This window comes from Cydia fagiglandana, chromosome 19, assembly GCF_963556715.1.
Source record: "Cydia fagiglandana chromosome 19, ilCydFagi1.1, whole genome shotgun sequence".
NCBI classification, from domain to species: domain Eukaryota; kingdom Metazoa; phylum Arthropoda; class Insecta; order Lepidoptera; family Tortricidae; genus Cydia; species Cydia fagiglandana.
The window spans coordinates 2853294-2874777 of record NC_085950.1 but is presented as its reverse complement, the minus strand read 5'-3'; the positions used below and the strand labels follow the sequence as shown (position 1 = coordinate 2874777).

The 21484-nt window shown below is 39.6% G+C and overlaps 1 protein-coding gene across 1 annotated transcript in view; it reads right to left on the bottom strand.

Annotated features, from left to right (window-relative positions):
* LOC134673898 (oxysterol-binding protein-related protein 3-like) overlaps window positions 1-12897 on the bottom strand; it is a 73095-nt gene extending 60198 nt beyond the window's left edge. Inside the window, exons 1-2 of the mRNA XM_063531952.1 lie at window positions 12581-12897; window positions 4858-4944 (exon numbers count right to left, since the gene is read on the bottom strand). Of these exons, the coding sequence (XP_063388022.1) occupies window positions 4858-4900 (43 nt within the window). The 5' untranslated portion in view covers window positions 4901-4944; window positions 12581-12897. The remainder of the gene's footprint in view (window positions 1-4857; window positions 4945-12580) is intronic.
* Between the last annotated feature and the right edge of the window lie 8587 nt (window positions 12898-21484).

Genomic DNA, 21484 nt, shown 5'->3' with positions numbered 1-21484 from the left:
TCCAATTTTTTTAAATTTATACTTGTTCCAATTCACGACTACTTATTGATGAGTGTTAATATTAGTTTTCTTTAAACGTCGTAATCAGCATAAAAACCTACCGTTAATGTAAGAATACGAAAAATATTACATATTTCATATTTAATTACTTACCTCTTCATCATTATAACACGTTTATTTTTTAATATTCAATATTGAAAATTTCGTTCTTAATAAGTTGACTGAATGGAACGGAATAGCTGCCAAACGCCCATAGATATAATATACTTAAAGACGACGTCTAACCGAGCTGTCACTGTTACCACTTTACGATTAACAATGTTTTTCTTATTTTTTCGCAACTGTATTAAAAAACGTCGTTCGATACACGTGCGGAAATGTCATTCTTCACTCGTCCCGAGTCTTGCCACTCGCCTGCGGCTCGTGGCAAGATATCTCGGTACTCGTGAAGTAATGACATACCTTCCGCACTAGCATCGAAATGTACTATTATGTTGCTGGTTTCGTCGATCTAGGAACTCAAAACAAAAACGGCCGTTTTAACTTTGGACGCATAGATTGACGAATCCAGCAACATAAAAACTAGTCTGATGTATTCAAAAGGTACTTAAATACACAATACAGTCCGTAGCGGCCCCCTTTTTAACCGACTTCCAAGTCCCAAAGGAGGAGGTTATCAATTCGGTTGTATGTTTTTTTTTATTTTTATTTTTTTTATTTTTTTTATTTTTTTTATTTTTTATGTTTGTTACTCCATATCTCCGTCATTACTGGACCGATTTTGAAAATTATTTTTTTGATTGAATGTATATGCATACAGATTGGTCCCGTTTCTGTCAAAACCCAGTTCTGATGATGGGTTCCATGAGGAATCGAGGGAACTCCTCAAATCTTAAAGGCATACATATAGTGATTTTTGGGTTTTTATCATCAAATCAAGCATATACATCCAAAAGAGTGACATTTGATGAAGTGGAACTGCTGATGATGATCAGAACGGAACTCCTCAACGACGCATAGTTCACGGTTGGCGATTTGTCCTCTTCGTTATGTTAGTTAAGCAAGTTCAGTTTTTAATGCACATTTTTGTCAAGCTCGAGTTCTGATGATGGGATCCATGAGGAATCGAGAGAACTCCTCAAATCTTAAAGGCATGCGTATAGAGATTTTTGTATTTACATCAGAAAATTAAGCATTTTCATTAAAAACTGTCGCATTTGATGAAGTGGAACTGCTGATGATGATCAGAACAGAACTCTTCAACGACGCATAGTTCACGTTTCGAGATTTTTCCTCTTCGTTATGTTTGTTAAGCAAGTTAAGTTTTTAATGCACATTTTTGTCAAGCTCGAGTTCTGATGATGGGATCCATAAGGAATCGAGGGAACTCCTCAAATATTAAAGGCATGCGTATAGAGATTTTTGTATTTACATCAGAAAATTAAGCATTTTCATTAAAAACTGTCGCATTTGATGAAGTGGAACTGCTGATGATGATCAGAACAGAACTCTTCAACGACGCATAGTTCACGTTTGGCGATTTTTCCTCTTCGTTATGTTTGTTAAGCAAGTTAAGTTTTTAAGCCACATTTTTGTCAAGCTCGAGTTCTGATGATGGGATCCATAAGGAATCGAGGGAACTCCTCAAATATTAAAGGCATACGCATAGATTTTTTTGTATTTTCATCATAAAATCAAGCATTTACATTAAAAACTGTCGCATTTGATGGAATGGAACTGCTGATGATGACCAGAATAGAACTCTTCAACAACGCATAGTACACATTTGGTGATTACGAATTTCGATTTTGACTTGGACTGGGTCCCGGACTCGGACCCAGAACCGGACTCATACCCGGATCCGGTTCGGACCCGGACCCGGACCTGGACTCGAACCCGGGCTCGGACCCGGACTCGGACCCGGACTCGGACCCGGACTCAGACCCGGACTCGGACCCGGACCTTGACCCGGAAAACCACTAGGATACCTTAACTAAATAAACCACTATGATTACCTACCATAAAATGTGTAAGTATATAAGTATGATGATGCCAATCTTACTAGCCCCTCCCGCTTAAACCCCCGTACACCGCACCGCATGGGCCGTTAAGTGGGTTAGGTTAGGTTTGAACTGCGATCCTCACAGAACTGAACTGCTATCAGAGAAGTGGGTTAGGTTAGGCTAGAACTACGACCCTTACAGAAGCGAAATGCTAGTAGAAAAGTGGGTGGTTTTACCTCCTTTTCTACATAGTGTACCATCAACAATAATCTTTCACCGGCCCCCATAGAAGTCGGTTTTTTTTTCTTAAAAATTATTTCAATATCTTTCGTCAAATTTAAATAATCACGATTATTTAGCTGTGGCGCTAGTGTGCACGTTGAAGGGCTCTTAACGCAAACGCGTACGTCACGTCACGTTATCGAATGATATTCACACTAGGGGTACTGAGTTGATATACGGTGCTTTGGGGTAATTTTATGAATATTTACTCAAAATTCTGACAACACTAAAAATATGCAATGGTTTAACTAGTTTTTAACACCCGACGCAAAAAGAGAGGTGTTATAAGTTAAATTTGACGCCAATGTATGTCTGTCTGTCTGTGGCATCGTAGCCCTCCAAGCTATGTGTTTTTCAATAAAAAGACACGTAAGTTATTTACCCTTTTTAGAGTTCCGTACCCAAAGGGTAAAACGGGACCCTATTACTAAGACTTCGCTGTCCGTTCCTCCGTCCGTCCGTCCGTCCGTCCGTCCGTCCGTCCGTCCGTCCGTCCGTCCGTCTGTCACCAGGCTGTATCTCACGAACCGTGATAGCTAGACAGTTGAAATTTTCACAGATGATGTATTTCTGTTGCCGCTATAACAACAAATACTAAAAACAGAATAAAATAAAGATTGAATTGGGGCTCCCATACAACAAACGTGATTTTTGACCAAAGTTAAGCAACGTCGGGAGTGGTCAGTACTTGGATGGGTGACCGTTTATTTTGCTTTTTTTTTTGCATTATGGTACGGAACCCTTCGTGCGCGAGTCGGACTCGCACTTGCCCGGTTTTTCTAATGTTAGAAAACGAAGTATAATACAGCTGTCGGCAATTTGACAGTTTGTGAAAAAGGTACTTACATAAAACTAGTGATTTTTTATGGAATTAATGGTGTTATGACAATAGAATGTCGAAGGTCAGTCTTTAAAACATTGACAGCTTAATAACAATAAGTATGACAGCAATTTAAACGGTAATTAATTACTTGTTTTAAAATATTATTGTGTTTTTAACTCGTCGTAAGCTGAGGGCAAAAGTCAACTATGTTGTACAGTTTTGTGTCTATTTTAATTACAATTTTGCAAAAGGCGGAAAACTTGAAAAATCGCGGGTTAGCAACACTAGTTTTCGAATCATTCGAAAATGGCGTGTCATCTGTGTTTTATCTGTGGAATGTGGATCGTGAATGACAGCCATCATGTTTGTTTACATTATGAATACCTGCTATTTTTTGCTGTTACCATTAAATACCAATATAGAGTCGGATCAAAAAAAATCTGCAGCGGATTTGAAAGCCCACGCAGTGCAAGTGTCATTTATAAGTACGTCATAATTTCATAGAAGTTTGACGTTTAAAACAACACTTGCACTGCGTGGGCTATCAAATCCGCTGCATCGGGATTGCACGCCTTAGCGGTTTACTTAAGTACGCTTGTCCGCGGCCGCCGGGTCGGAGTGTTTCACTTGAGACATGTCGCCGCTACATGAGTCTGCCACCAGCAGCCATTTTAGCAAAGAGTACGGAAGCGATGTGACAGGCCGCATTTAATTCTATACATTACAATCGGGATGTGCACGCCTTAGCGGTTTACTTACGCTTGTCCGCGGCCGCCGGGTCGGAGTGTTTCACTTGAGACATGTCGCCGCTACATGAGTCTGCCACCAGCAGCCATTTTACCAAAGAGTACGCAAGCGATGTGACAGGCCGCATTTAATTCTATACATTACAATCGGGATGTACACGCCAGTGATTTACTTACGCTTGTCAGCGGCCGCCGGGTCGGAGTATTTCACTTGAGACATGTCGCCGCTACATGAGTCTGTCACCAGCAGCCATTTTAGCAAAGAGTACGGAAGCGGTGTGACAGGCCGCATTTAATTCTATACATTACAATCGGGATGTGCACGCCTTAGCGGTTTACTTACGCTTGTCCGCGGCCGCCGGGTCGGAGTGTTTCACTTGAGACATGTCGCCGCTACATGAGTCTGCCACCAGCAGCCATTTTACCAAAGAGTACGCAAGCGATGTGACAGGCCGCATTTAATTCTATACATTACAATCGGAATGTACACGCCAGTGATTTACTTACGCTTGTCCGCGGCCGCCGGGTCGGAGTGTTTCACTTGAGACATGTCGCCGCTACATGAGTCTGCCACCAGCAGCCATTTTACCAAAGAGTACGCAAGCGATGTGACAGGCCGCATTTAATTTTATACATTACAATCGGGATGTACACGCCAGTGATTTACTTACGCTTGTCCGCGGCCGCCGGATCGGAGTGTTTCACTTGAGACATGTCGCCGCTACATGAGTCTGCCACCAGCAGCCATTTTAGCAAAGAGTACGGAAGCGATGTGACAGGCCGCATTTAATTCTATACATTACAATCGGGATGTGCACGCCTTAGCGGTTTACTTACGCTTGTCCGCGGCCGCCGGGTCGGAGTGTTTCACTTGAGACATGTCGCCGCTACATGAGTCTGCCACCAGCAGCCATTTTAGCAAAGAGTACGCAAGCGATGTGACAGGCCGCATTTAATTCTATACATTACAATCGGGATGTGCACGCCTTAGCGGTTTACTTACGCTTGTCCGCGGCCGCCGGGTCGGAGTGTTTCACTTGAGACATGTCGCCGCTACATGAGTCTGCCACCAGCAGCCATTTTAGATGCGCTGCGGACAAAAATATTATAATTAACAGGGAGTACTATTGCAATGTTCTGCCGCCAGAGTGCAGCACTAATTTGTTTAGTAAACCCATAGAACACGACATCTTCAGAACAGGCACCTTCTGGGCGAGCTCGCTCCATCGTAGGCCACGTCTACGCCTCGGCTAGTCTGTGGCCATGAGTAAGCCCATTCATAATAAAAAAAAATAAAGAGCAGCCATTCTCAAAGTGTGTTCGGAACCCTAGGGTTCCGCGAAGCCTCTGTTGGGGCTCCGCGAAAATACTTGTAGGTAATAATAAGAAAAAAACCCAGCTCTTGTACAGGTATGTCTGGTCGACAGTGACGAACCAAAATATTTAATTTGGGGCTCCGTCAAATATTTCGCTTTCCAAAAGGGTTCCGTCACCAAAAAAGTTTGAGAACCGCGAGTAACTTATACATATTACTGCCCTCCTAAGCCGAATAGCGCCATCTCAAAAACAAATGATTTTGAAAATGGAAGTAATAGAAACTAAAGTATAAGTTAGCAATGAATTTTCTTTTGAGATAGCACTCTTTGGCTTAGCAGGGCAGTTAGGCCTTAAACAGTTTTTTGACAATGACGTTGATGCACCAAGGCGGTTTGTTTACAGGTGGCCTACCGCGAAACGCGAAAATCGAAATTTCTTTATTTGCCTCTCTATAGATCGAATAAGCAAGAGTGATAGAGAGGCATAAACCGAACTTTTGATTGTCGTGTTCACGGTAGGCTATGCGATTGACCTAGTGACGCATGATGTGTTATTGATGATGTCAATGTGGTTTGTTTACTGTATGTGCTAGTGGTGCCACCTACGCAGAGCTTTTCCTTATATTCCTTATTATCGCCCAAGAAAACCGAGCCATAAACATAAGATAAAGCAAGGGAATTAAATGTATGGGAATGTATTTAAGTCATCTCTCGTTATCCCGGCATTTTGCCACGGCTCATGGGAGCCTGGGGTACGCTTGACAACTAATCCCGAGAATCGGCGTAGGCACTAGTTTTTACAAAAGCGACTGTCATCTGACCTTCCAACCCAGAGGGTAAACTAGGCCTTATTGGTATTAGTCCGGTTTCCTCGCGATGTTTTCCTTCACTGAAAAGCGACAGCGACTGGTAAAAATATCAAATTATATTTGTTACATAAGTTCCGAAAAACTCTTTGATACGAGCTGGGGTTTGAACCCGCGACCTCCGGATTGAAAGTCGCACGCACTTACCGCTGGGCCACCAGCGCTCTTATAACATCAAATCTATAACTAGATTATATATCTGAATCGAGCTCCTGTACGCATGACTAGTATAAATAAAAAACCGGGCAAGTGCGAGTCGGACTCGCGCACGAAGGGTTCCGTACCATAAAGCAAAAAAAAAACGGAAAAAATGCAAAAAGAAAACGGTCACTCATCCAAATACTGACCCCGCCCGACGTTGCTTAACTTTGGTCAAAAATCACGTTTGTTGTATGGGAGCCCCACTTAAATCTTTATTTTATTCTGTTTTTAGTATTTGTTGTTATAGCGGCAACAGAAATACGTCATCTGTGAAAATTTCAACTGTCTAGCTATCACGGTTCGTGAGATACAGCCTGGTGACAGACGGACGGACGGACGGACGGACAGCGAAGTCTTAGTAATAGGGTCCCGTTTTACCCTTTGGGGACGGAACCCTAAAAAGGAGTGTTTATATTTTAATTATTTTAAAAGCCGGCACCCCTGGCGATGCATTAAGTACGCTAATACGCTTGTTTGCGACCCACTATAATACAGATAAGGTATAATATACCTTATATATCTACAGTACATAATGGTGCTACTTTCCGTGCATGTCGAAAGTTTAAAGGGCATGCATGTCGAAAATTCTACAACGTTTTACAGTACATATGACTGTAAAACGTTGTAGAATACAACTGCGAAACGCCACTCGTCACGAATTTCCTACTTTTCGCACTTGTATCGTAAGTAGGGGCTAGTAGTATTAGGTAATACGAGGTTTAGACTTATCGAAGAATAGTGTCATCGGTTTGATATTGTTTCTTCATTTTAACCAAGTAATTTATTGCGTTTTGTGTGATAATTTGATAAAGAGACTAGCTTAGTTGATATCAAGATTACCTAAGAAACCACAGTTTCCGGGTTCGAAGTTCATTGTACAATTAGGCACTTAGGTAATAGGTACCTACGCTAACGAGCCCTATAGGTTAATTAATTTGTAATTATCAGATATTTAGAACTTATATATAACAGAGGTGCGAAACTCCTTCCTTCGGGCAAACTGGGCTCCGTCGCTCAGCATTGCTTCGAGCAATTATTATGGTTGACACAACTTGACGTCCCTTTGCGTGCACCACCACAGATAAGGTACTTGAATTATGACAACCCTTAATAGCCGAAAGGGATAGTGCGATACATTAGAAAGGGACAGCACGATTTGACCCTGAATCGCTGTCAAACTTCGGTTTTGTAGGAAGTTTCTTTTCTGTACGTTATACACACAAATACAGACGCGGCGGGGGACTTTTTTTTATAAGGTAGTGCTAGGTGTACACTTTTACAATAATAATATTATTAGGATTTAGGTCCATTTCTACCAAAATATATTTATTACAACAATCATAAGTAATACATAGGCAAAGGGTTAGGTAAGATATATGTAGGTAGGGTAGAAAAGGGGTTTCAGTCGATGTGTGGAAGGGCGGCACCGTCGTCGAACCCAAGCCACCTGGCGGTGGACTTAAACCGGTGGCGTGTGCCTCGGATTTAGGTCAATTCTCTAGCTAGCGTACTTACTTCTGCAATAAGTATCAAAATACAATACATCCTTATATTTTTGGAAAAATATTACCTTATCTCGTTATAACAACACAAAACACGTGGTAAACAACATAAATAAGCCTAAATCTCACCTAAACTCAGTATTTTAAATTTCATATTCACACCACTCAATTATCACATCGTCAAAGTCACTTTAAAACTATTTGTTTAAAACATTTAACACAAAAAATATGTGTTATTGTTTTAATAAACGCACTGAAATATGATTCACTAGCGTTTTCTCAACAAATGTTATCAGTTTGATTATTTGATAGATTCTTTATCACGCTATCATTTATGTTTGTTTTATTTCTTAGAACGATTGTCCGCACTTCGTTGTCAATTGGTGAACCTTATTCTAAACACATAAGGTTCACATTTGATCAGCAAAGTGTTGCTGATATTACCTTATAATATCTTGGACAACGATGCGCGCAATTTTTGATTAAATCTTATTTTAGTACCAGACAATGGTTTATGGAGTTCCTATCGCTATCAGTGGGGAGACACTCCTCCTTTCGGCAAAACTCGGCTCGGCTCCATTCATTCCAACAATAAAGTCGAGATAGTTGTAAGTATTTATAATTTATGACGAAAATGATAACAATCACTAAAAATATTTATAACGTAATTTGTTCCTAGAAATACAAATAGGACCGTCAATGGCTTGTCACCACGTCAAAGATATGTTTACACTTTTGGACCTTACTCCTTTGAAATAAGTCGATAAATACTGATTTAAAAGAAGATGCGGCTAGAAGATGTTGATGTCTACTTTAGCCAGTCTTCTACGAGACCACGGGGTCAACGCCGTCCTCGAAACGTCGGAGGTAAATCTTAAAAATAAATACGCGATAAAGTCCCGGTGTACAGTCAACTATAAAAATATGGGTGCACAAATCATCTCAAAAATAATTATGTCCCGTTATCTCTTATGTCAGTGAATTAAGAACTATGGGACATATTTTTGAGGAAGTTGTCACCCATATTTTTACAGTTGACTGTCTGTACAATTTAATAAGGCGATAAATGTGAAGATATCTTTGAGGTGGACTGTAGGAGAAGCCAGTTACAGTATAATCACCATAAGTAATGACATCACGATGACGTAACGTTGAATCACCGCTCCATCGGTTTTGTGTGCCGTGTTTACGTTATAATACCTGTTTACTAACAGTGCTATATGTCTGGTGATGCCATAAAATTATGGCAGTTTAATAGTCTGTGTCTTCAGGTATTTAAAAAAACCGGGCAAGTGCGAGTCGGACTCGCGCACGAAGGGTTCCGTACCATAATGCAAAAAAAGGCAAACATTTTTTCTACGAAATCGCCAAATCGAATTAAGTAAGTACCTAAGTATTATTAATATTTTATCAAAATATTTTTGACGATATAAATATTAGTAATTTTATAACCCAAAACTGCTTAGGAAAGAAAATTAAACGATTAAAAACTATTTTCGTTTTAAAAACTTGTTATTTAAATGTACAGCGAACTAAATAATTTAAATAAATTTTCGGTTACTGATGAAGTTAAAGTGACGTCACAAAGTTTGTGTCTCCCCCCTCCCCCATGTCACAATATGTCACATTTTCTTGACCCCCTCCCTCCCCCTAAACGTGTGACGTAATTAATGAATGACCCCTTTGGGTACGGAACCCTAATAAAAACGTAAACAAAATCTACTCTCAAAAGGTAAATAGATAAAACATTACATGATCAAATCATCATCATCATCATCATTTCAGCCTATATACGTCCCACTGCTGAGCACAGGCCTCCTCTCATGCGCGAGAGGACATGATCAAATAATGTAGGTTAAAGTCAGGTCGTTCAGTGACAGATCCAGGCGGTTTTGTAATCAGGCGGTTAACCAATAAATGTTACAACTACCCGAAAATGTACAAATTGTTTGTTTACTTTTATTTAAATACCCAAAGATACAGACTATAGGTATAGGCACAGAATAAATAATAGTATGTACAGTCACCTGCAATAATATGTTACACAACGAAGGCCGCAAAAATATCTCACACTATCTTATTTGTAGAGCCATAAGAGCGTGTCACATATTTTTGCGGCCTTCAAAGAGTAACGTATTATTGCAGGTGACTGTACAGTCACCTGCAATTATATGTTACTATTTGTAGGCCGCAAAAATATGTGGAACATTCTTATGGCTCCACAAATAAGATTGTGGCAGATATTTTCGGTTTCGTGTAATATACATATTATTGCAGGTGACGGTACTACCGTACAGAAAGGAAACTTCCTACAAAACCGAAGTTTGACAGTGGTTCAGGGTCGAATCATGTTCCTTTCTAATATATGGCACTATCCCTTTCGGGTATTTAGATTATCGAGGCATACTGTTAAAGTAAATTTTGTAGTCACAGTAAATTTACTGCCATCTTTGGACACAGGATTATAACTTTTAGAATGCCATTTGACTTTGATCCTTGTTCTTTCACTGATATGTGTTAAAATTATTAAATATCAAACAGTGCCGCCATCTACACGAGTATAGGCCAGGGGTATGGCGCCATCTTTTTGAGCATGAATTTTCTTGATTTTCGGAGGCACATTTTATCCTTTATTTATCTTATACGGAGTTATATATATATCTTTAATCTTAGGCATAGACTAGGAATCCTCTAGACCGAGTTTAGAGCAATTATTTCATGCAACCGATGATGCCAAAAAAGCGGGGGTGCGCGGGACGATGTGAGCGAGTCCCGTGCCGTGATTGGTCCGTTCAAAGACACGGACGTCACACAAAGACACTTTTGACTCGAACATGGAGTAAAATTACCGTATGCGTGGCAGAGGGGGTAGCGCGACTATGCTCAGTCTGGTCTGGAGGATGTTTAGTCTGTGATCTTAGGTTACAGTGACTAATACTAATGAGTCAGCATACAACCCAAAACTATTAAGCTTTCAAGGTAATGTGGCATGTTTGCAGAGATAGTGTGAATTGCAAAAAAATTTACCTGTAATTAGTCTTAAATTTATTGATTGACATAGGAATAGGAAATTGCTGCACTTGTATTATATTCCGCAGTACCGTCTTTACCATAAGGGCACACAGGCCCGTGCCCAGGGCCCCCATCCTCAGGGGGCCCCGAAGGACAGGCCAGTAACAGTATATTTGATTACCCATGATAAATAGAGGATTTTTTTTAGTTTAATTAGCTTTCTTACTTCCCAAATTCTTATGTGCCCAGGGGTCCCAGCACAGTTTAAGACGGCCCTGATATTCTGCCATGTAGCTACTTAACTTTTGAAAACTGAAGTGATACCCTATAGTTCGATTTTTTTAGCATTAGAAAGAACTTGCAAGAAGGTGAGCGATCTTGATGTGTCTTTTAATTGAAAAACGCTTTTTAAAATTCAAAAACTATTACTTATGAAACCAGAAGAATATAAATGATCATATTAGATTCATAATTGTTACATATTTGTCGTAACTTATTTTTAAAACGTGTTTTTCAATTAAAAGACATCAAGATTGTTTACCTTATTTCTAATGCTAAAAAAACGAACTATAGATAGGTATACATACAGTTTTCTTTTCTTGAATTTGACAGATCACATAGTGGATTTACAAGTGCAACAACGCTATCTAGGATTGAAAGAGTTGGTGTTGGTTGGTTGATGGTTAGGCACTGGTCCCACCACGCTAGTAAGCTATGAGCTATCGGCTATAAACACGAACAAAAGATAAGCACTCCCGTGTAAATAAAAGAGACACGGCGATATTTATAGCTCACCGCTGGGCGAGTAACTATAAATATCGCCGTGTCTCTTTTATTTACACGGGAGTGCTTATCTTTTGTTCGTGTTTATAGCCGATAGGTCATAGCTTACTAGCTCGCGGTGGGACCAGTGCCTTACTGTAAGAAAGTGTTTTGAGTTGACAAATGCAATGTTTCATCATAATTTATTATTATTTATTTATTTAAGCCTTTATTTTTCCTTAAATAGTATTTAATTATGATGTTCTTGTTTATTTTACTATATTAAGGACCCCTTTCGGGTATAGGCCTCCTCCAAATCTTTCCACCTTTTTCGGTCTTTTGCCGTGATCAGCCAATTTTCTCCGGCTGTGGCTATGATGTCCCTGGACCATCTTGTTATGGGTTTTCCCGCCTTCCTTTTGCCATGGGGTCCTGGCCTGGCCTGGTGGCCATGGTTTCATCATAAACCTTGTTTTAACTTTCCACCATGTTACATCAAGGTCAAATCTATACCATCCATTATGAAAATAATATAGTTCACACTCAGTACATTACGGCTTTAGTGTATGGCTTTTATCATGATTTAAATCTAGAATTATAATCATTACAGCCTTGGATCTGTCCGTCATCACTCTAAATTAAATACTTGAAACATTTAAACTAAAACCGAGTCCCAGAAAAACCAATCATAACCCTAACATGATAAAGTATAAATTCATCCGTTCCCAATCACTTCCTCTACAGATGTTCGCGTATCAAAAATATTTCTAATGCCAAGACGTAGGAAAAATAGATGTATGGCTTCCTAGTTCGTTTAATGTAGAATAGCATGGTAAATGACGCGCCAACCTTGCGCGCGATGGAACCAGTCACACAACCACCTACAAGGCTACAAACTTTAACTATTTCATCAATTTTGAACGTAAACATTGACACAATATACCAAAAAGGGGTGTCGCTCAACGGAATATGAAAAAAATGCGAAACGACGGAGAACTTAAACGCCTTAATTTAGCATGAAGTGGCTGTAATTAATGTTTAATAACAATATTATGCTAAATACTTACGTAAGACGCTCTAAATAACAATCAAATCACTATCATCACAGTTCGAACTGACTCTAAAATAATGACTAGAAAAACTCATTCGCACAATTCGAAACGTAATCTCACTAGCAATTTAAATTGTGTAATGCAAAGTTCGCGTGTTTGCTAAACAGTTAATAGTTCATTTTCGTAATAATTGATTGAATTTGGATGGAAACGCGCGAGATAGACACACCATTTTGAAAGATGAGGTAAAGATCGTGAAGGATTTTTCCCGTGTGTCAGGCGGCTTGCGTCATTGCGACACTTTGACGTTTCACTGGTGTTGCCGTAATGAAAAAAAACCTTCACTTATCCGGGTTGCTTCGTTACAAAAAGTATCAATATATGTTTTCAAAAATAGGAAAAGAAATGTAACGGGAATAATTTTGGAAAGATGGAAAGATGGCATTATTAAGATGCCATAGGTTCAGCCAGCAGAGTTTTTAAAATCGTAGCGCTTTTTAGATAATATTATGGTTGCCACAAAATATGAAGAGACTTAGAATGTGGTTTGTATCCTTGTATAAAGCCCCCTCCAGACTATGTGCGTGAATCGCGCCGCGACGTCGCGGAGCGAACATATCACGAAGTTGACGTATGACTCCACACTCGCACACTTCACGGCGATTTCGCAGTTTGGTTTGCGGCAAGATGGCGGAAAAGCATCAGCTGATCGAGTTTAACTGTTAGTTATCTATGGCATCATACGTGATTTAGCTGTTTTTCCATTTTGTTTTCTTGTGAAACCGTAAAATATAGCTGCTTAATGTAATATAATCATAATATAATTCATATTTATCTCGCCACAGAGGAGCCAAAATATTGTGTAATGTGGAGTCTTGCAAGTTCGCGCTTCGCGTCTCCTTTGACGCGGGCCGAAATACCGACAAAAAACGGAGAACAAGGCGCGAAGGCGTGAACAATCTGCGAAATCGACGCCACACTTGCGTTCGCGGCTTCGCCCGTGATTCACGCGCATAGTCTGGAGGGGGCTTAAGGTGCAGGCCCGGGCAATTGTCGAAAAATTAATAAAAAGACGATATACGATAGGTACTAATACCTACGAATGCGGTATCACGACACGGCAACCTTTGCGTTTTGTAAAATACAGAGTAGTTATCTAGTTACGATAATTACGATAAACCATCCATTAGATTAAACCTTGCTGTACCTACTTAAAAGTGTACAGTTTGCTATTGGGAGCGCAAAGTAATTTTTTTTGCCATTTATAATATACAGAGCGGCTACCGCGAAAACCGAAATTCGCTAATTGCGGGGATTTTTCTCTTTTACTCCAATAAAGGCGTAATTAGAGTGACAGAGAAAAATCCCCGCAATTTGCGAACTTCGATTTTCGCGGTTATAGCCCAGGAACGAATAAAGTCAATAAAGGTTTTCGGATGTTTCAACTTAAAATATTTGTCCTTCGAGCAACACGGAAGGGAGGCGGCATTCGCACTATTTCCCCTCTGCCGAGGTACAAGATTAGCGTGTCAATTTAATCTACCGCGGGTAATAAAACTAGTTGCACTTGGATTTTTCACTAGACCGAGTCCAGACGCGCGCGTGAACACTGCTGCACAAAAATGCCTGTTTGCTCGGTTTTTTGTTATAAAAAGAGGTCGGGGATATCAAATTTACAAAAAGAAAGTGTTACATTTCACATGTAATATTTTTTTTTACATATCATACGTTTAATTACATTTAAATACAATTATTATATTTGAGTCTCAAGTAATTGTTGGATTTATCGATTTTGCTCGCTCAGTACAAATTGCGGATCGGTCGAGCGACAAATCCGACTTCTCATCTCTCAGAATACAATGACATACATCAACGAAAATGTGTTAGTGTGCGTGTTGTGACACTAGTCACTCGTCCGTACACAAAAAGAGATCGAGGTTTGCAAGATTTGTCTTTGACGTGTGTCATTTTCTATGTATTTGTGTCGTCATTACAGAGGGCCTACCGCGAACCACGTTCGACGTGTTGCCTCCCTGTCACACTTACGTATGAATTTACAAGTGCCATAGAGAGGCAACACGTCGAACGTGGTTCGCGGTAGGGCCTCTGATTGGATTTTGTATGTAAGTGTGTGAGAAGTGCGACTGTGTGCACCTTCCCCCCGCGAAAAATGGCAGAAAGATTTGTACGGTGAGATATCGCTTGGGCCCCTCCCTTCCGACGTGTCGGAAGCCGGTGTTGCTCGAAGTATTTGTCACATAAAGAAGATTTAGGTGTATCATTCATTTGTTACCCCGTACCAGCTCTATACATAAGTTTTGGTACCAAAAGTATTAGTATCTTCATAGTCGACAACTAGCATCGAGTAGCGGAATTATCAGTACTGCTACTTGACAATAAGCCCCCTCCAGACTATGTGCGTGAATCGCGGGCGAAGGCGCGAACGCGAGTGTGGAGTCGATTTCGCTGTCTGCGAAAATCGACTCCACACTCGCGTTCGCGGCTTCGCCCGCGATTCACGCGCATAGTCTGGAGGGGTCTATAGATGTAGCGGCGACCGAAAAGTCTAAAGCCCGCTCCAGACTATGCGCGTGAATCGCGGGCGAAGCCGCGAACGCGAGTGTGGAGTCGATTTCGCTGTCTGCGAACATCGACGCCACACTTGCGTTCGCGGCTTCGCGCCGCGATTCGCGCACGAGTGTGGAGGGGGCTTAATGCTCAACAATTTTCAGCTAATATTATAAACGGATTAACCGGAACTCTATTTTCAACTCCTTCTGCTTCTAATATTACTAGTACATTGTTGTTCAATACAATTTTCGTGGGTCGCCACTCGAGAGACATCTAGTATCTAGTAGCGGAACTGATAATTCCGCTACTCGATGCTAGATGTCGACTATGAAAATACTAATATTTTTGGTACCAAAACTGATGTACCTATGGAGTGAGCACTCTATGTACTTTTATTTTTTCTCTATGCCCGTACGAAGCCGGGGCTGGTCGCTAAGTATATATAGTTAGTTCAGTGTAATACCGCGTGGCTCACTCCGCGATTTCGTCGCTTTGCTACAGGTAGCTAAAAGTACATCCGTTCGACCACAATTTTGGGGTTTGCCATAAGCCGCGCGTGGCACTGTCGCCACCTTGCGGCCATATCTGTGCTGATCATGACAGACGCATTTTGTTAGAGAGTGAGTCTTCTGTACCTAGTACTATTATTTATTCTGTGGTAATACTTAACTCGCAATCTAGACACGCGGCAGCGTGTCAAGCCAAGTTCAAGCAAAGGAACTTGCTAGCCAGCGCCGAGTGTAATATTACACGAACCACTTGGTGCCACTTTTGACCCTTCTATAACTCAAAACATCTTTGACGTAAACACATAAAACTAAGTGTGTTTAATTATATCCATAAGGATATCTAGAAGCCTAAATTTCATGAAGCTAGCTCAAACGGTTATAAAGGTATGAAGGTCAAAAAGTCGTAAATTTTAAGACTGACTTATGACTTATAGTACCTAAACCTAACCTACTTCCAGATGACCTAGAAGGATGAAATTTGGAATCCAGCTTGGTTATTGTGTGTAACCGTAGGAAAAAATCTAAAAATAAAATAATGTTAAAAAATAGGGGGGGTCCCCATACAAAAAAACCACTTTTTATTGGGACTGACATATAAGTACCTAAACCTAACCTACTTCCAGATGACCTAGAAGGATGAAATTTGGAATCCAGCTCGGTTATTGTGTGTAACCGTAGGAAAAAATCTAAAAATAAAATAAAGTTTAAAAATATGGGGGGTCCCCATACAAAAAAACCATTTTTTATTGGGACTGACATATAAGTACCTAAACCTAACCTACTTCCAGATGACCTAGAAGGATGAAAATTGGAATCCAGCTCGGTTATTGTGTGTAAGCGTAGGAAAAAATCCAAAAATAAAATAAAAGTTAAAAAATAGGGGGGGTCCCCATACAAAAAAATATTTTTTTATTGTAGCGTTGGAACCGTTACAAGCAGATATTTGAAACTACCCCAATATATGTATTATTATATTTGCTATATTAAAATAAAGTTTAGTCAAAAAATAAGTGGTGTCCCCATACAAAAAACTTGTAATACGCTCTAAACAACCGGCCAACGGTGTGTCGTCGTCGGCGGCGCGCGGCACCACATAATTATACAAAGAACAGAAGTAAAAACCATACAGCGGAAACACAAGAAAAAACATTAAATCTCAATACCTGCCTAGTTTTCTTTACAAAAAGTATTGATATCCCACCAAAAACATAAATGTAAAAAAGGAGAGCCAAGTTCAATACAAAAATTATGCTTGGCTGTGGGGCTCGCCGCAAAAATAATGGAGATCTAAATGAGTGCCACTGCCAAGTTCTATGCAAAATCCAAATATGTATTTATAGGAACAAAATAACATTATAAACAAGTATTAAACTCTATTTCTTTGCTTTATTGGATACCTATAACAATTGCTGTTATTTAAAAAAATGTGAGATTTTAAAGTAGGTTAGATTTGGCTTGGCCAGGTTTTATCAGAATTACAATATATATAAAATGATTGATATAATGAAAACTGGCCAAGTCAAATCTAACCTACTTTAAGATCTCACATTTTTTTAAATAACAGCAATTGTTATAGGTATCCAATAAAGCAAAGAAATAGAGTTTAATACTTGTTTATAATGTTATTTTGTTCCTATAAATACATATTTGGATTTTGCATAGAACTTGGCAGTGGCACTCATTTAGATCTCCATTATTTTTGCGGCGAGCCCCACAGCCAAGCATAATTTTTGTATTGAACTTGGCTCTCCTTTTTTACATTTATGTTTTTGGTGGTATGTCTTCACTCAACCTACTTTCAAAGCCTGTAATTTACTTCTGTAAGTTTTCGCGGTCCATATTCGTTACGCGCCTGAAGACATTTTAAGAAATTTACATTGTTACTTCTTCATTGCTATTTACATTTGGGTAGGCGCTTAAGCAGAGAAAGTCCGCCGAGGTCCAACTCAACTCCCGCTTCTACTAAAAAGTTAATATATTTATAATAATTATATATAATATTTATAGTTTTTATATACAAGCAAAAAAAATAGATAGTATAGAGGGGTCCTGTCATTGTTAATTTTGTAGTCACAGTAAATTTACTGCCATCTATCGACACACGCCTAAAACTCAAAATGAAAACGTATAAAATTATCAAAAAAATGTATATAAATGATTTTATTATTTTTATATAATTTTTATCCATGTTCAATCACTGATATCTATGTGTTAAAATTGTTAAATATGAAACGGTCTCGTCACGCCATCTAGCCGAGCATAGGCTAAAGGTGTGTGCGGCATCTATCCGAGAATGACTTTTTCTTGATTTCCGAGGCACGTTTTTTCCTTAGACTTTATTCATCTTATACGAAGTTACATAGGTATGTCTTTGATACAAGGGAGGTAACCAAGCTTTTGACGGCCAATGTCATCATGTCCTTGGTGGGCATTTGGGCAACCACCCCTACTATACGGTGTAAAATTATTAAGGTGACATTAGTCGGAACTGTGGAAGCCTCGATTCCCATCAGAAAGTTTACAAAATATCGAAATTTCCACGTGGAATCATTACGGAAACTTCTTTATTTTGCAAGGGTATAGGAATTTTTTCTTATTCTTTTATTAATTGTGACATTTTCCTGAAAATTCCGAGTATCTCCAACTTTTTGAACATTTTGCAAGTTGCGGGTATTTTTCCGCCCATGTAGTTGGCGCTTAAGTCACTTATTTTGCGAGACTTAGGTACAGTCGACGTCAAAGATCTGTTTTCACTTTTCGAGTCTTAGAGATCTTATCTTCGCGAAGCGTCTGGTTGACGTAACTGGTGACCGAAGAGCTGGCGGCTACCTCGCACAACGTATCAGTATTGCGATACAGCGGGGAAATGCCGCCAGCATCCTTGGTACAATGCCTCAGGGGCCTATTTTAGATTTAAGCTAGTTATTAATTTCGTTTAGTTGTAGGTACCACTGTAGGTATATATATTGTTTGTAAATAAATGATTTTTTGAGATCTTATTACAAAGGTGTAAAAGTGTAAACATATCTTTGACGTCGACTGTACTCCAGCTCATTTTGCAACTTTACATTGATATAAGCATTCCGTGAGATGATAAGTTGAGATAATTGTCATAACGACGCACTTGACCTTCAGTTAAGTTTTAAAGAAACATCTTATTAGATGGGTCATTATATGTGAGAATGTGACGTCCCACGGGTAAATGTATCGTATGGCGGTTGGCGCTTATGCTATTATTAACGCCGCTCCAATATTATTGCGGCGTTATGCGGCGTAAGCGCCAGCCGCCATAAGGTACCTTTTGCCGTGGAACGTCACAAATAGTACAGTCGCCATCAAGCGTTGGTGGCCTAGCGGTAAGAGCATGCGACTTGCAATCCGGAGGTAGTGGGTTCAAACCCCGGCTCGTGCCAATGAGTTTTTCGAAACATGTGCCCGGGGTTGAGAAGAGTGTAGCCTGGGTGTGCAAAGGCGTCGTTTACGATACTGGCGGCCTCAGCATCAAGGCTAGGGTGAGTGAAGTGACTAGAATTACAGTTTTTTAGTTTTTACTTGCTTTATAGGTAAAATACTATTTGTGGTCTAAATTTGGAGCTCGTATCTCAATTAGAAGTACCTTAGAATTCAGTGCCTAAGGCCTATAGTTTCCCCTCTGGGTTGGAAGGTCAGATGGCAGTCGCTTTCGTTAAAACTAGTGGATATGTCAATTCTTGGGATTAGTTGACAAGCGAACCCCGGGCTCCCATGAGACGTGGCAATATGCCGGGATCACGCGAGGAAGATGCCATCAGATATAATCGGAGGCCAAGGCGCTCAGATATATCTGAACGCGCTTCTATTGTCAAGGCGTTGTTGTTGTTGGGTTGGGCATGGTATTGGCCGGGTCTCCAAAACTTCCGGACAGCGACGCAGGCCATCTACTTCAGCGGAATGACATAATCAAAGTGACCCTCGACTCTGATGATGATGAATGCTCTCCTGACATATTTCTGCCACAGCGACTGTGCTCTATAGACTAATATACTCCATAGGCTGCGGTGACTGCTTACTCGTTTGCCACCGACGTCCTTTATTTTTAACGTTTACGTATCCGAAAATATCTTGTTAAATTACAAGCTTTTATTTAGTTTCACCTGACCGAGCTAAATTTGATCCACTTCACGGTTTCCGATTGAGCTCAAATTTTGCATCCATACGTAAGTCGGGTGATAATGCAATATTATGGTGTCATCGAGCTGATCTGATGACGGAGACCGGAGGTGGCCATATGAACTCTGTGATGAAACAACGCAACCTAATTGTGTTATAGTAGTATACCCTATAATGGGCGTGGAACCAGTAATGGGACAAAAAAACAATTCCTCTAAAATAAGTATCTAAAAGTAGTTTATAAACACTGGCTGTATTATTATCATAAATAAGAGTCCTAGAGCTGTTTCAGTTTGAAGTTTCATTAAATTTGGTTGTTTTTTAAGAAATTGGCGTCAACCCAAAAGTTGTCGTGTCACTGAAAAAAAATACCACTACGAATTCTTAACAACTTCGCTAAGAAAGGTGAGTTAATTTATTAAATTTTGATTTATTAATATTTGATGAAAACTAGAATGTGTTGTGTTAATTGCATTTACCATGAGATAAGGTATACAACACACTATGTTGTGACTCCAGAGATATAAAAAATAGTGGTATTAGGCCCAATCCCATTATAGGAGCTGTAAAACTGCGTACCTCCTATTATGGGACAATTTACATAATGAGGCCATAATTACATGTTTAAACAATACAGAAGTAAAATGTAGTTACGAAATATGTCAAACAGGAGATATTCTCGGACTTCGGATAAATTAATATCGTTTTTCCAAACTTTTATTTAACTTGCCCTGTTAGTTAGTGTGGGTCCAATCTTGGTAGCTGAATTTGAGCCACTTCTCGATTTCCGATTCAGTTGAAATGTTGTGTAAGTACGTAATTAAGTATGCAAATCGGATGATAATGCAATATTATGATAACATGGACCTGATCTGATGATGGAGACAGGAGGTGGCCATGGGAACTTTATCGCAATAAACCCTAACTAATTGTGTTTGGGTATATTAGAATTGTCTCGATGGATCTAATACAATAATAATTGGCTGTGGAATGAAAAATACATTCAGCGATAAAAGCTTATACCAAAAATTTATTTTTTTGCCGTAACTTATTCCCCATTTAAATATTTTATACTGATAGAGCAATGTCCATTATAGGGGGCCCATTACTGGATCCACGTCCATTACCGGGGGCCCATAACTGGAGCTTTGGTGTCCATGACTGGAGAAAAAAAGCATAGTTTTAATTTGTTAAATATGTGGAAACTAATTGCAGTATCTTTGATACAACAGGCCTAAAACATGAAAGACGGATAGGACTTTCATCTTTTAACACGCTAAGCGGTAGACCATTTACATGTATAAGGGAAATATCATAAATACTCCAAATTTCCTCTTAAATGTCCCATGACTGGTACTGTTACTATAGTGGTTTTTAGAATTGTCTCGATCAGTATTAGTTGTCTGTCGTAAGAAAAGTAAAGTCAGTGATAAAAGCTTGTACCAAAAATGAAATTATTGCCAAAAACTTATTTAACGTACGTACCCGAAAATATCTTGTTTAATTTTTAAACCGACAACGTACACTAACTTAACGTCGAATCTAACGTTTACTTGAAATCATGCAGAGGTTTAACCTTGTAAAGACAAAAGAATCTCGTCCTTCATTTGCCCTTTGACTCTATTCTAAATTAAAGATATCTTGTCCCGAGATTTCCCAACGAATGTTGTAATCCAGTCGCCTACTTATG